At 28.8% G+C, this 17,040-nt stretch overlaps 1 protein-coding gene across 3 annotated transcripts; it reads left to right on the forward strand.

The window, feature by feature from the left end:
• Positions 1-4,777: 4,777 nt before the first annotated feature.
• On the forward strand, positions 4,778-12,401 carry LOC110652086 (guanylyl cyclase 1). 3 transcript variants are annotated; one of them, XM_058151791.1, is made up of 10 exons: positions 4,778-5,144; positions 5,894-6,202; positions 6,382-6,506; positions 8,634-8,745; positions 9,093-9,167; positions 9,583-9,671; positions 9,940-10,001; positions 10,519-10,591; positions 11,474-11,572; positions 12,091-12,401. In XM_058151791.1, exons 2-9 carry the CDS (start codon positions 6,029-6,031, stop codon positions 11,526-11,528), a joined length of 765 nt encoding a protein of 254 aa, XP_058007774.1. In that variant the 5' UTR covers positions 4,778-5,144; positions 5,894-6,028; the 3' UTR covers positions 11,529-11,572; positions 12,091-12,401. The 3 variants fall into 3 exon arrangements, with proteins under 3 accessions (XP_058007774.1, XP_058007773.1, XP_058007775.1); XM_058151790.1 differs by having other exon boundaries at positions 4,780-5,144; positions 11,497-11,572; XM_058151792.1 differs by lacking the exon at positions 4,778-5,144 and having other exon boundaries at positions 6,066-6,202; positions 6,288-6,506; positions 11,497-11,572.
• The last annotated feature ends 4,639 nt before the right edge of the window (positions 12,402-17,040 follow it).

Consider the following 17,040-nt stretch of genomic DNA (forward strand, 5'->3'; position numbering starts at 1 on the left):
GTTCAAAACAATACTAAAATAATAACGCCTGATACCCTTGGGCAGACGGATGCGACGATCGTGGCGAAGTTACACTTTTGCCCTCCCTTTTTTGTGTATTTATCTACAGTTCCATACTACTGCCCTTTTAGATAAGGGATTTTTTCATTCACAAACTTCATTTTATCTTAGTAAAATAAAAAAAAAAAAAAATCTTTTGGAACTTTTACAATATAGTTTTATTTTAGTTATTTAACAAATTTTCCAATTAATTTTTAAAATTAAAATAAAATTTTTAAAATTAAAAAATAAGATAATTATAAAAATGAAAATGAAATTCATTCTTACCATTGATGAGAACCAGAAACATTAAATTTTGTTTTTAGTGATATTTATTAGCTAAGCAGTCCTAAGCTTAAATATAACCTATGTTATTGGGAGATTGCAGGCCTGGCCATTGGTTTGACAAAACTCCTTAATAACCATTAACCAATGTTGGGTGTATACTTTGTTTGGATCGAGGGAAACGAAGAAAAGCGAAAAGAAAATAAATTTAATTTTTTTTATTTTATTATTTAGATATCAAATAAAAGGGAGAAAAAAAAAAGAGAAATAAAAAAAAATAAAAAAAAATTTTTCTTCTCTTTTATAATTAACGTATATTATTTCTCTTTAAATTAATAAAAAATAAAAAAATTATAATAATATTTATAATAATATACTAAAATATCACTATACAACGTAATAAACATATGAAAAAAAAAATTATTATTTTCTCTTTTTTTTAAGAGAAAAATTATATTTCTCTCTAATTTTAATAATTTGTTTAAATAATAAAAAGTAAATTATTTTTTTATTTTTTTATTTAATTTTTTCTTAATTTTTTTATACAATTAAGCATTCAAACGTAGGGTTAACGTACTAAAAAAGAACTCGTTAATAACCCTTTAATCCTTGGTAAGGTCCTTAACCTTTCGTCCTTTCCCATCATCTCCAATTACAAGAAAGCTAAAGGACAAAAAAGACCCACCAACGGCTACCCAAAAAACTGAAAAGAAGCAAAAGGGTTTGCTTTGTTGCAGTTTTTATGATAGGCAAAGCATTGACTTTTGATACATATGATCATGATGCTATGGTTTTGCTAGGTTTATTTTGCTAATTTTCACATCCCGCCTTTACATTTCAACCTTATATCTAATTTAATAATGATTGTTGTTTTGTACATCCCAATTTAATAGGCTACCTAATACATATGTAGTAGTAGAATGTCTTAGCGTACGTTTTCATGCATTTTGAAGTTCATGGTATTGAATTACTTAATGGGTTGTGAATTGTAATTTCATGTGCCATTGTTTGTTGATCACTTGCTTTGCAAAAGGGCTAAGGTCCCTACTTTACCCACTTTATGTATGTTCTTCTTTTTGATTCATGAACTTTTTTGCTTGATGCAAAACCTACAATAAGGATAAGTTTGGACAATTTTATAGATTTATGCCATTAAAGCTTCGTGATTACTAAGCTTATGGTAATTAAATGTGAGGGTCTATTTTGTAATGAGGAAAAGAAAAAAAAATGGTAGAAAGAAAAAAAGCAATTATCTTTTTTTGTTTAAAAAAAAAAGAAGAAAAAATATGAGAATTTGTGTGGAAAATACTCAAAGATTATTTTAGATTATTTTGTTTTTCTATTAAATTGGGCAAAAAAGGGTAAAAAATAATATTTATTTTTCTTTTTTTTATACTTTTTTTTCATCTAATAGTTATTTTTGTACTATAATTTTATTTATTCAATAAAGGCATAATAATGAAAATGTAATAATCTTCTCTTCTCATTTTTCTTTTCATCAAAATATAGAAATAAATGAATCGCTTCTTTTTTTCCTCCTTTCTTTTCATTCCTTATGCAAAGGAAGGATTCATGAGAAAAATAAAAATTTTTCTTTTCATTGTAATTTTACTTTTTTTTATAATTTTACTAATTTTTTCTTTTCTCGATTTTTCTTTTTACAAAACAGACCTTAAAGGTCGAGCTATTAAAATTAAAAGCTCCCATATTTAATTTTTATATTTATCTATAAATATATTTAATATAAACTCAACTGACAACGAATTTAACCGTTATTAAATCATTTTTATTAAGATTTATATATAGTGTACAAATTATTTTTATAACCGTTGTTAAATTATTTATGATAATATTATAAAAAATTATATATTTGATATAAGAATTATTAAACCAAATACTATAAGATGGCCTTGGCCTCCTTCATACAAAGCATAATCGCTTACTAATCATACTATTAAAAATTAATCAAAATTTTATATACGGCATGTTTGGCCCAGTTCAAATTCAAAAAGCTCTTATCCTTTGAAATAATAAATCCTCAAGTTTGAATTTGAAGTGCATATGATGAAATTAACGCAACCGTCGTCATAATATCATCGCACGCCAATTTGAATTGGAAGTCAAAATACCCAGTTGTACAGATTTGTTATGGTGACTCTGGTGGTAGTGCTTCCAATTGTGTGTCACCGTCACGGGCTTGACATGCCCTCCATACTTATGGTAACCATGGCTAGCTTTCTAAAATGCTAGCCATGGACCACCCTCATGGGCCTGCCTTTGTATTTATCCAACTTTGAGTCTGAGCGTCATGTTTCTCGTCTCCACACTCCACGTTCTCCATGTTTTCATGCAGCTGCATGTTTATATATTTATTTCATTATAAACATTTATTCATAATGACAACTATATATAATATCTGATTGCTCCATTAAATGATAAAGCTCTCTCAATAAATTTTTTTTCTCTATTTATAAGATTAAATACTCGATTTCGCTTAGAAGATAAGAATATCAAATTATTTATATTAAATACCTTCTTAAAATTAGATTAAGCACAATTGACCAATGTCCACGAGCCACAAACTCATCCACAAAGCTAAAAATTCTAAGCCAAATCCCTTCAACAAAATGAGTTAAATTTTAGAAAAGAGCAAAAACTCATGATTTGGCTATTCATCCTAATTTTTAAAATTAAATAAGCTTTATTTGAGATTATAATTACAATATTAAAAAAAATGCTTTTTAAAAATATTATTAAAAAAATTTTGACAAAGATTATTTAATGATTTTAAAAATATTATGATTAAAATATATTAAATTTAATTTTAAATTAATTTTTAATATTATTTAATTAACTAGTTGATATTATTTGTGCATTACGTGGCTTTTTTTTAATAACAACATTTAATAATTATTTTTATATATTTATATAATCACATACGTTAAAAATGGGTTAAAAATGGTTAAGAAAAGTATTTCTTTTTCTAAATTGCGCGTCAAATAATGGCATTAAAATTTACATCAGATTACAAACTGATTCTCATCAGACATTTGGAAGTAGGGGAGAGAATTTGGTCGGTTCGGTTCTGAACCGAATCGAATATTAAAAACAAAAAAATTGAATCACTTAAAAATATAAACCGAACAGAACCGATTATCTAAGGAGAACCGAATTGAACCGAACTGAAAAATATCAGTTTGGTTCTATTCTGTTGCATTAAATCGAAAATATTATAATTTTTATTTTTTTGGGTTGAGTTATGCATTTTGGGCCGGGTTATGCATATTGGACCTTGAGGCTTATGCATCTTCGGCTGAAAAACTATTTGGGCCATTTTACTATTCGGTTTAATTGGGTTTATTGGTTTTAACAGATAAAAAATCGAACTGAACTGAAAACCGAATATGTTCAAATTTTCAAACCGAACTAAACCGATAAAACTAGAAAACTAAACCAATTGAATTGAAATGACTCGATTTGATTCAATTTTTTGATTCATACCGAAAACTGCACAGCCATATTTAGAAGAATAACTCTATTTATAAATGTGAAAATTAATTAATTTCTTTATAATATTCAAAACAAGTTTAAAAATGAACACTCTTTTCATTTCCCAACTTAGTATATAATTAATATCATTAATTTGATTGCATATTTTGAAATGATGGTAATCCATTTGTATTTATGAATGGAGTGGTACTTTATTCATAAATTCACATGGCACTTATTTTTATTTTATATTATTTATTATTTTAGTTAAAGAAAAAAAAAATAAACCGTTTCTAATTTTTATATGAACACTTATTTAGTTTTTAAAGTAATATTTTCATTTAAAATATAAGAAATGAAATAATTATCCGTTAATAAATTACAAATAAACAGTTATTCTATTTATAATTTTACTGTGTACTGCTAATAAAAAATAGGTATAAATGTTATAACGGATTTATCCATTCATTAATTATAATTTTTAATGGATAATTGCTCTATTTTTATAAAAAAATAATTATTTTTTATTTTTCTTATGTTCATGACTATAAAACTTAAGAAAATAACAAAAAAATTTGGTATCTATCAAATTATTATTATTATTATTATTAATTATATTTGTATATTTTTAAAGAGTTAGATATATATTTTTTAAAAAAGATAAAATATATAACATTTATTTTAAATTTTGAAAGAATTCAATTAATATTTTTTTAATTATATGTCATATCTCTCAATTTATTATTGTTAGTTATATATATTTTAAGGATTATATATATATATATATAAAAGTTATTATTATAATACTAATATTAAATAAACACTAAAATGAATGAATTTAATATAATATATAAAAATTTACTGAGGACGTCTATGGATTGTAAAAAAAAAATAAATAAATAAAAAAACTGAAGAATTTGCAATATTTTTTGAAATTTCATTTAAAAAAGTCAGAGCATTAATTTGAGAAGGTTCTCAGATTAACCCAAAAACTTGGTAGGTTAATGGCTTTGGGGATCTTGAAGGGCTGGAATCTTCCCAAAGGGAAAAGCCCAAAATATGCATTCGCCACCGCAAACTAGCCATTTGACAGCTAAAGAGTAGCAACCCAAGCAGCTCAACAGGATCCAAATTCACAATTCTTCCATTATTGATTTTCTTTTTTCACACCCCACAAAAGCAAAATCAATCATTTTCTTTCTTGTTCTTTTCTTTTCTTTCTTTAATTTAAAACAAGAAATATAAGCAAAGCGATTAATCAACAGCTGAATCTGCTTTTACGTTTATCAGACGAAGGTAACCAGGTCTAACGTTCTCCTTTTCCTGCAAAGGTACTCTTTTTTCTCCTCTTTCTCTCTATATCTATTTGTTTATATGTATCTTTCTATTTGGGGATGCTTATATTCTCAAAGAAATACTCTTTGCTCTTCATGAACAATAAAATTATTAGCTTTTTTTCCTTTTGCATGATTTTGTTGACATTTCATTGTGGATAGAATTTGTTCTGATAATGACATAGACTCTGTGTTGAATTGGGATTGATCAATTATGGAGGTTCATGTTAGATCACTACTTGAGCTGCTGTGTATAACTTAATTAGAAGTTGTTAATGCGTCTGAATCATCGTGTTCTTGAATATTTTGGGTGATCTAGTCGTTTGAATGTGGACCTGTACCTCCATCTATCCGTTGACTTTTTTTTCTTTTTAATGTAAATATCAATTTGATTAGCTCTATTTTCATGTAAAACATGAATATAACCGTTAAAGTTGCTATAGAACTATGTAATCATTAAAATTTGGATTTTCACATAAACCATTTTCAAGTGTTGAATGGGTCAATTTGATGCAAGCATAGACTTTGAAGAGTCAGAGTGGCTAAATTTATGTTATGTAAAGCCATGGTTAGAACGTGCATCAAGCTTTTGCAGTTGTTCAGACCTTTCTAACGCAGTTATTAAACCTTCAAATGTGCATTTTGGTGCTGTTTATTGAACCTGGAAAAATTGGAATCTTAACCAGACTTTTGTTTTCATTGTCATTGCTGGAAATTTGATCTCTTGTGCCTTGAATCTGCAACAGGTGAAATCTTTAAATTCTTGGAACATTTTTGGAGGACTACAAGAGAAAACAGACTAAGCGTATTTCTTGAGCAGACAGTGGCTATGTTTGAATTTTAGCACAATTCTGAAATTCTATTTTTTAATTTGGTTGCTGATGTGGCCATTGTATTTTCTATTAAGCAAGATTTTTAATGTGGAAGAAGCAGAAGCTAAACTAAATGGTTCAGATGGAGATAATGTAAACGCAGGAGAATGTCACCCAATTGAGGCATCATCGAGTGGTAGAAAATGCCAAGATGATGTCTTGTGCTGTTCGCATTTTACTGAGGTAAGAGAACTGTGGCTTTACCCTTCTTTTTTAAGGGTTAAAAAATTGATGTGGAATGAAATTTTTTTTTTTTTTTGCTAAACAGTAATTCAATTTTCTTATGGGCAATCGTTACTTTCAGTAAATGCTCCTTAAGATCTTCTCTGTTTTGAGACCATAAGTTGTCTTGGTGCACATAGGTTACGCACGTAAGCCAGCTGCACTCCTGGGATTGTGGCCTTGCTTGTGTTCTAATGGCTTTGAATACTATTGGCATCAACAATTGCAGCATTCAAGCCTTGGCAGAATTATGCTGCACAACTAGGTGTGTTATTTCTCTGAAAATTACCACTTCTATTTCCTGTGTCTATGTAAGTAAAATTAAGGTTTGATGTACATTACCTGTGGTTTTTGTTTTACTTCAATTCTGTGGTTTTTGTTTTACTTCAATTGTTTGTCACATGACCGATTGTCATCAATTTTGGAAGAATGGTTACTACATGCCCTTGATTTGAATGTTGGAGTAATCAAAGTTGAAGTAGTTGATTTGCATGGAAGGTTACATGCAGAAGATCATCTAGATTGGGAAAACAGTTTGGAGAATTATTTCGAATGGAAGCCTATGACAGAAAATTGGAAGGTTCTATTTGTAAAGCTTAAATTGAAGGGTACTCCACTTCAGTAGTGGAGGAGAGTTGAAGAGCAATGTGCACCACCAAGGCAAACTTAAGTCGACAGTTGGGCGCACATGAAAACTAAGCTACAGAAGCAATATTTACATGTTGATTATACAATGAAATTGTATGAGAATTTTCATTGTTTGAAGCAAAATAATAAGTCTGTTAAAGAGTACATGGCAAAGTTCAATAACTTGCCAATTTGGATTGAATTATCCAAGAGTAACAAACACATTACTTCTTGTTATCTTGCCAGTTTGGATCACTCTATTATAGACAAGATGAGAGTAATTCATTTGTACAACATAGAGGATGCTTGCAAATATGTTTTAACGCTTGGGATAAATTGCCACATATAAGGATAGCAGAGCGTCTAGAGCGCCGCTCAAATGGGTGAGGGAGAATGTTGCCTACTGAAGGTATTCCCAACCAATCGCCCCAATCGAAGGAGCAGGGTAATTGGGCCAACTGAACAGCTAGACAGCCAGCAGGGCGTGTGAGGCAACATTGCATGCTAGCAAGGGCCAACAGGCTAATCAATGCGCCCAAACGAGGTTGGGCAGGCAGGAAGCTTCCAGCCTCCAAGAGTCACCCATTATGTTCCAACACCTGCAAGAATTACCTAACATATTCCAGCACACCCCAGCAAGCTCCAAAGAGTTCAAGCACGCCCCAGAGTTGCCTAGAAGGTTCCAGTGTGCGCTAGGCCAATTGAGGTTAGACTGGAGCTTTCCCCCACCCGCCAAAAGCATCTAGAATTGGCTAGCCAGTATTCCAAGTGAGGTTGAGAAGCAGCCAGTGCGTTAAAATTGTGTAGAATTCTCTAGAACAAGCTAGCTAGCTCCAGCACATGGGAAATTCTAAAGGGCAAATATCAGCCACACACTTAGGCATCTAGACTCATCCTTTAGCTCTATAAATAGGTGACCATGTACCGCACATAAACACTTTAGCCAAGCATATGTAACCTTAGCACCTGGGTTTTAAGGTTGGGCTTTTGTACAAGTCTGAAACATTGAAGCTTCTACCATTGACGGGTTTGATGGTATTACTTCTACCATTGAAGCTTAAGTCCAACATGCTAATGTTATTGAAGAAGTGTTAGATGTCAAAAAAGTCCAATCTAGACGTGGCAACCCATATAAAAGATTTTTGGTGAAGTGGCTCGGTAGAGCAACAACTAAAAGCTCTTAGATTACTGAAGAAGAGCTTAAGCTAGTTGATCCAAACATCTTGTCACAGCTGAGTTTTTCTCTAACCCTAGGAGATTGATGCAGGAGCATCTGAAGTCCTATTCAGTTTTGGATTTTATTTTGTTCTCTATTTAGTTTTGGATTTTACTTAGTTTTCTATTCAGTTATGGATTTTATTTAGTTTTTTTCCTTCTTTATTTGGGATTCTTGTCTATTAAGTCTTTATTAATTAGAATTAGTTTTCAGTCTTGAATAGGATTTATATTTTATCCTACATAATATAAATAAGGTTGCTGGTTTAACTCAAATTGTTGAGATCTAATTGTCTTAAACTCTTCCACTGCATCAATTATTTATCTTGATATAAGATTTTGTTTGTTGTTCTGTTGGAATAGTTATGCTGCATGATGCACCTGTTCCCCTTTTATGATCTTTTTTTTTTCTTTTAATTTTTGTTATCATATGGCTGTTGGCCCTTAAATTCAAGTGCAAACAATGCAAACAAAATAAATCAAATATATTGCCCTATGAGTTTGATATGAACAATTTGTCATGAACCTTACTGTTGACATCCTTTTGCAGCATTTGGACTGTTGATCTGGCATATTTACTGCAGAAGTTTTCTGTTACATTTGCCTACTTTACAGTAACTATTGGTGCAAATCCAAATTACTCTGCTGAGACATTTTACAAGGTGATACTCTGTCATATTTATGTACCTTTTCTTTTCCTTATAGATTGGCCGTAATTGTTGTGTCTTATATTTGGTTGCTAGTTTATCAGACATTATCTTGTTGAAAGACATTCATTTCTCTAATGGTATTAGATTTATGATTAATGCTTAATCGTTACTATTTTCTATCTCATGATGATGGTTGTAGTACCTTGAAACATGATTTAGATTTAGCTTTTCTTCTCCTTGCCTGTCAATACACTTTTATGCAAATATATGTGTCTTGTAATGCTTTTTTTTCAACTGATGATAATCTGTAAGCCTTTATATTATAATTGTAATACTGACAAAGGTCTAGTTTTGTGCAGGAGCAACTGCCTACTGATCTAGTGCGGGTGGACAGGCTCTTTCAAAAAGCACGGGAGGAAGGGATTAATATACAGGTATTGACTTTCATTAGGGGGCCCATATCAGATATCATATATAGACTTTATAGCAAACATGATTTTCTTTTTCAAAAATTCATTGCAAAAAGTTCATCTTCACCGCAAATAATGAGAATCGACACAAATGATGGATAACTATAATATGGAGTGCAGCATCAATGCGATTGAAGTAAAAAGCATTTTTTTCATAACTGTATTTTTTTATTCTTTGACATCAATTGAATTCTTGATGTTAAAGTCTCAGTTGAAGTCTTAATATTGATACATATCTTATTGCCTTTTTTGTCACTGAAACTGTAGGTCAGTGATAGATCAATCAGAAAAGTAGATATCCCTACAAAATAACCTTGATTTGTATTGTTATTTTGATTTGCTTATGTATGTTAAGTTTGTGAACCTTCCTCTTTTACAGTGCAGGTCAATCAATGAAAAAGAAATTTCTCTTTTGATTTTGTCCGGGAAATATATTGCAATTGCTTTAGTTGACCAGTACAAATTAAGGTATAAATCTTCTATAATGCCTTGCATCTTATTTTTCTCTCCAGATTTACTTTTTCCTTTAAAAAGTCATACTGCAATGCCAGGACATTCCTTTTCTCTCTCCATCTTAATACCAACCTATATTACTCCCTTGATTTTTGTGCATTTCTCCTATTTTCCTTATTATTTGTGTGATTTAAACTAAAGGCTTAACTTTTTCTGTAATGAATGACTTCTTTATTGTAACAATAACATAATATTATCTGTTTCTGGTAAAATTTCATGTCAGTCGGTCTTGGATGGAGGATTTTATCTTATCAGGCTTGAATGGTAGCAACTCAAACTATACTGGTGAGCAGTAGCATTTTTTTCCCTCTTTCTTATGCTTTCTTTTCTCTATGATAAAATATGAAATTGCATTACAGTTGTGTCAGCACTTTATAATAGAAAATAATTCCTGTTCATCTCTGTGGATTAACACATGCTGATAATAAGTGATTCACAACTCACATCATAGGCATGGTGAGGTGGTTATGCAATTTTTACTAGTATCATATGATATAGGATTCTTTAGTTGATTTAGGTTGCTACCACAATATGTTCCTAAAGCAATCTAGGATGGTTCCCGTGCTTGTCCTGATTTGGTAATTCCCATGAATCTGCACATTCTCTGATTATGATTGAGTTTATAGTAGATGAATCATTGTGAATGCAAAGTGTGCCGAGATTCTTTAACTTCCAAATATTCATTTATGTGTCCTAGTCAATTACTTTTTTGAAAAATATATGTTGGGATTGGGAGGCTTGTTCTTTGCGATTTATTTATGCAGGGGATAATTTGGTTACACAAGCACTTTTTTCTTGTTAGGTCATTATGTTGTGATATGTGGTTATGATGCTGGAGCAGATGAGTTTGAGATTCGAGATCCTGCCAGTTCTAGGTATTATCTTTGCTTCCCTTCTTATTGTTAATGAACTCTGGTGTTCTTTATCTCCCCATATACGTGAAACCTTTTTGGGGTAAATAAAATGGAAATTTTACATTATTTCATTTTATCTGGATCATGATGCCAAACTAAAAAAAAAAAAAAAAACACTCAGGAATTACTTGGCACTGGGAATACTTCAAAACGGACTGTTACTTTGATTGGGGTACAAATATCCTGTACATTACATTTATTAAACTTACATAGATTCTCCCGCCAATTTGAAGTGTCAAAGTGTAACCCCATGTCCAGGTATCCTTATCCAACACTGGTGCTCTAGGAATAAATGAGTAATAAATATCTAGTACTATACTTGGTAATACAATTTGTGGATGATCTTCAAACCATACTTCAAAAGTTTATGATTCATCTAATTGTGACGGGGCCTCCATCCATCTAAAATCTGATCTCTTGTGCATGCCAAGTGCACCGTGGTTGAGTTCCTGAAATTGTTTTTGCTAATTTATTACTTGTCCAGAGTAGAAGGAAAACAACTATAACATGGGCTTCCTTGTCAATAAAAAGTAAACCATGCTATTAGAAACCTAAAAAAATGCTACATTAATCACAATTAATTTGTGCTGCCCTTGACTAGTTATTTTGTTTGACATCATTGACTCTGATTGTTATCAGTTCACTGGTCAACTTGGTTACTATTGGCTAGGTCTATTAACAGGTCAATGTACAGATTGAGATTTAGAATAGTTGCAAAAGTTTGCAACTTTATTGCATGCACTTGCTGGGAATATTTCCTATTTGAAGATCAAACTTCCCTTAAGTTCTTTGGTAGGCTTGCTAATTGATATTTGCCAATTAAGTTTTACCTTGTGGTGGAAGAATGAAATTTGGGAAAAGTGCAGGAAAAGTCAGAGGATCTCATCAAAATGCTTAGAAGAAGCACGCAAATCCTTTGGTACCGATGAAGATCTTCTTCTGGTAATTAGTACTATTGCCTTATAGTATGAATTGCATCAAATTATACCAACATTTTTCTTTAGAAAAAAAAAAGGGCTCTTTTTAAGATATGAAGGCTGTTACCTAACTATGATTCTGTCAAAGCGCTAAGCATTCCTGCATGAAGTGGATATACTCGAGCCAAAATATTAACACCTCAGTGGTTGCAGGATCAAAAAAATGTTTGTTTAATTCTGTAATATGGTGCTGAAAATTAAAGTTGATAGACTAAAATTCTGTAGTTAGTTCTTCTCCTTTCTTCTTTTTTATTTGATTATTATTTCCATCAATTTTTTGACAATGTAAATTTGGAGTAATTCAGTTATGTAAAGAGGAGGTATTTGCTCCTTTTGTAGTCATAAGCCCCAATCTGACTGATCTTAAGTTAATTATAGAGACATGAGTGGAAGGAATAAGACAAAGTAACTTCTTGCATAGCATACATAATCATCAGCAGCTCTTCTAACCATGACTGTTTGGTTTCAATTTGTCTGATGCAGATATCTCTGGAGAAGAGTGACAAGCAAAACAGCTCTTAAGTGCAACTATCTGCAGATGTCAATGTTTCTCCTTGACATCCTACTTCAATCAAAGCACTGCTAGTTGGTTGCATGATTTTTTGCATATGTAACTATAATTGTGCATAATGTGTGTAAAGTTATTAGTAGTCTGCTGCTGACAACATGCATTTGTTCATAAAATAGTTCTTCAAGCCATGTTCTGAAGTGTACAAAATGTACATTATCATGTATTGTGTAACAATGTTAAATTCTATTTTTATGTATCATAAAAGAGTTTCCATCTGAATGAATTATCACTTGCAGTCATGTTATTCTAGTTATCTGCAACTTGTAAAATTGCGTCTCCAGCTATTTTTGATTTGTGTGGTGATGATTGATTCAAACCAATGTGCAGAGCACTATGATTCAGAATTCAAGACCTAATTCTAGAATCTGGAGGCAACTGGGGTCTGAAACAGTTTTAAATGGTCCCAAGTGGACGCTATTATTTGGTGGAGTTTGATATTTGGTTCATGAGCTTTAGTGTGAGATATTAAATGTAGCTTGTATATGGTCAAAACCCAGAATAGAAGCTGTGAGGCTGAGAGTAATTGTGGTGGGGACGAGCTCAGAAGTGCACGAGGGCCTTTAAGATTTTGTGTTTGCAGACTGCAGACCCTGTGAATGGCTTAAATGCATCGTCTGTAATTGTCTCATCCGGCAAGGTCTTGGTGCAGCGTCTTCATATGAGTTGGGCCCTGGTTGCCATTAAGGTGCTGGGCCAAAAAGCGTTTAATATATATATATATATATATATATATATATATATATATATATATATATATATATATCATTTTAAATCTTATTAAAAAAATATTTTTTAAAAATTATTGTATTATTTTGAAATTTTTATGAATAAATCAATTTTTAATGCCTACCCCTTACCATACTATCCAACAAATTTAAAAAAGTGACCTTTCAATAATAGTTTCAATAATAATGTTAAACAGATTTTAAGGCATATACTTATAAGTCTCGTTTTAATATTGAAGTTCTGAAACTTAAAAAATAATAATAATAAAATATTAAATTTCATATATTTAAAACTTATTTTTTTATAATTAAAATATATTAAATTTAAATTAATTTTTAAATAATTTTAATTAAAACATACTAAGAAAAATTTCTCAATAATGGTTCCAATGATAATTTCAAATAGATTTATAGTAGGTATCTTGTAATTGAAGGCTATATAGATGATATTTGATTTGATTATTTACTCTTAATTTAAAATTTATTTTTTTTAATTTATAAGTTTAATTTAAAAATAAATAGTTAATAGTTTTCTAAAATTATTTAAAAATTAACTTTTGAATAATTTAAATGTTTGGTTAAAAAATGTTTAAAATAAACTTAATATATTAAAATTATAAAAAAGATATATTATTAAATGTTGTGAATGTTAAAATGAGGATATTGTTGATATTTTTAAAAATTATTAGAATAAATTAATTTTTTAATTGATGAAAGAATAATTTTAAAAATAAATAAATGAATTATAAGTAAAAGTATCTTATATATGAATTTTGATTTATTTTAATATTTTTTTAAAATCATAAAATTAAAAAAAATTATATATATATATATATATATATATATATATATATATATATATATATATAAACTTATAAGAGAATTAAAAAAAAAAAACTAACTCTTTATTTTTATAAAAAAAATTGAATTTATCTCAACAACAAGAGAGATCCTTTTCTTTTTCTTCCATCATGATTTTTTTAGCCTTATTCTAACCAAAGAGATGTGATATGAACATGGTTCAACTATATATTAATCTAATACCCAAAACCCAAATTTAGGCAAACAAGCAATACTTGATTTTATTATTAACTATTTAAGTGGGTGAAGAAGAGAAGACAGAAGAACAAGGTGATGGTGGTGACATGGCAGAAACATGGAGGAGGGAATCAAGTCAAAAGTGGTAATACAGAGAAGCAAAAGGTGGTGGAAGACAAGTTCCAAGAATCTCCCCAAACAAGGCATTATCCGACACTCTTAAACTCCTTTATCATTGAACCAAGCAAGATGTCTCTCCCATACCTTCTTCTGTATTATTGTATCATTCTTAGTTGTTGCTTCATTATTTGTACTCTTCTTGCTTTTTTTTTTTTTTTTTTCTTTCCATTTTTCTAGGTTTTCTAGCACTTTCTTTCTTGCCAATCACAATAACATCTTTTTTTTAATGTGGGTCAAACTGAAACTACGAGGTTTATTTTATATATTTTGGTAGGAAATTTATTCTTTCTGCAATAGTTATTGATATGAATCGAACAATCTTTTTGCCTTTCTATTTTCTCGGCGTTTCTTTTGAGGTCACCTTTGTGCATGGAGATTTAATCTACATATCTTTTGAGCTCATACATATCAACAATTGTTTCCAAAATATTATTATTTAAAAAAAAAAAAAACAAAGCTTTCATTAAATCAAAACATGAATTTGAAGTATAAAATTTTATACTTTTTATAAATAAATTTAAAATAAATTATTTATATACAAATTAGGGCTAAGTATTCGATTCAAACTGAACTGAACTGAATCATCAAAATCGAATTAACCGAATTACTATATTTTAGAAATTGAATAAATCGAAATGAATAAAAAATCAAACCACTCTATTTCGGTTTGGTTCGATTTGAACTGATCAATTTTTGAGTTTGGATATTTTTTTAATTTAGACTTGATTTTCAAGTTATTGTTATGATTTCGATCTTGGTTTGCACCTAATAACTATTAATTTATGAAATTAAATAATTTATATATATATATATATAATTATATATAATTTATAAATTTCCTATAAAAATAAATCAATTTAAAAATCAATAAAGTAATTTTTTTTCTATCCAAAACTGAATCAAACCGAAATAACTGAAATTTTTAAAATACAAAATCAAATCAAACTGAATTATTTTAAAAATTGAATCAAATTACCGAATTAAGGCTGTTCGATTCAATTTATTCGGTTCAAATCGAATAGTGCTCACCCCTAATAAATATACTAATTATTTAAATTAGATAATTAGTGAGAAGTACCCTAAAATAATTAATTTTATTTATAAAAAAATATGTTAATTTGTATTTATTTTTAATTAATAAAATATTTTTTCTATTTGAAAAAAAAGATATTTATTTTCAATTGAGCATAATGAAATTCAAAATGGTTAATCTAAACTCTAAACCCTAATGTCTTACAATAGAAAATTAAAAAAAAAAAAATTCCTTCAATTATATAGGTGATATAATGTTATGATTTTTAATTTAGTGTTATTAAATTACTTTTTAATTTTATTTTAAATATCAGTAAAAATAAATAGAAAAAAAAGTACATTAGCACATAATTTTATGCTCTTATATATAAGAAATTAAAAAAAATAGTTACAAACATTATTGATTAAATAATTCTTATTACTAATTATCAATTATTTACTAATTAAAAAAATATTTTAAAAGATTTAAAATTTAAATTAATTTTTATAGATTAAAATAACAATTGATTATCGACTGAAATTTATCGATTATATTATTTAAGAAATAAAAGTGATATTAATAAATAATGACAAAATTAAACTACGAACAATAAAATATAACGAAAAACCTTTCATTAAATATCATAAGCCAAATTAAATTAAATTTAAGGAAGAGTAAGAGCACTTGTTCGAATATTTTGACCGTTGACCACTTGATTTGTGAAGGATTGTATTGCTCTCGTGCGATGTGATGACCTTCTTGTAGGACAAGCTACCCTACACCTAAATCCAATGGTATTCTGCGCATGTGTTTAGTGGGACCCAGAATCCCTTAATCTTCAAAAACTTTGATATCATAAAGACAAGATCATGGCTGGAGGAACAAAGAGTATGAGGTCGCTGGTCATCCTTTGAAGTTGTAAAATCAACCACATAAAAACAGCAGTACTGGATCAGATAAATTTTTTCTTTTTATTTTATAAAATTTATTTTTGTGGTCCCTATAGAATCATAAGGATTCCTAGAAACCCACAAAAGTCTTATGGTTGGGTAATGGAAGGTGACCTAACTTGATTAGGAATTTACGATTATAATTGTTGTTTAAAAAAATAATAATAATAATAATAAAAAGATTTCATTTAAATAATTAGAGTGCATAGTAAAATAAAACTCATAAAATACATAAATACCTCTTACATCTATTATGACTGAGTATTCAATTTAAATCAAATTGAATTAAATTAAATTATTAAAATTAAATAAATTAAATTATCATATTTTAGAAAATAAATCGAATCAAAATGAATGAAAAATTATATCAAATCGAATCATCATAATTAAATTAATTGAATTATTATATTTTAGAAATTGAATCGAACAGAAAAAAATGAAAAATTGAATCAAATCAAACCGCTTTATTTTAATTTGTTTGATTCGAATTCATCAGTTTTGGAGTTTTGATGAATTTTTTTAATTTATACTTATTTTTAAGTTATTTAGTCAAATTTTGATATTGATTTGAACCTAATAACCATTTATAAATGAAATTAAACAATATATATATATATATAAAATCAAATATAATTTATAAATCCCCTATAAAAATAAATCAATTTAAAAATCAATAAAGTAATTCAATTTGATTCGATTCAATCGTTTTTTTTCTTTAAAATCGAACCAAATTAAAATAATCGAAATTCTTAAAATATAAAACCAAATTGAATCGAATTATCTTAAAAACCAAATTAAATTAGAGAATTAAGACTGTTTAATTAAGTTTTTCGATTCAAACCGAATAGTGCTCACCCTCAACATTTATACTCGTTAACAAATTTTGAAGAAGAAAATATATATGATTATTTGATAATTGTCTTCTCCATCAGACAAGTTGAACAAGAAATCTTCACT

This window comes from Hevea brasiliensis, chromosome 8 (genome assembly GCF_030052815.1).
Source record: "Hevea brasiliensis isolate MT/VB/25A 57/8 chromosome 8, ASM3005281v1, whole genome shotgun sequence".
Classification (NCBI taxonomy): Eukaryota; Viridiplantae; Streptophyta; class Magnoliopsida; order Malpighiales; family Euphorbiaceae; genus Hevea; species Hevea brasiliensis.

Coding starts and splice junctions, on each gene's coding strand:
- LOC110652086 (XM_058151790.1), top strand. CDS start 6,029: ATGTGGCCATTGTATTTTCTATTAAGCAAGATTTTTAATGTGGAAGAA. Junction 8,746..9,092: donor CTGCTGAGACATTTTACAAG/GTGATACTCTGT, acceptor AGTTTTGTGCAG/GAGCAACTGCCTACTGATCT. Junction 11,573..12,090: donor CCGATGAAGATCTTCTTCTG/GTAATTAGTACT, acceptor TGTCTGATGCAG/ATATCTCTGGAGAAGAGTGA.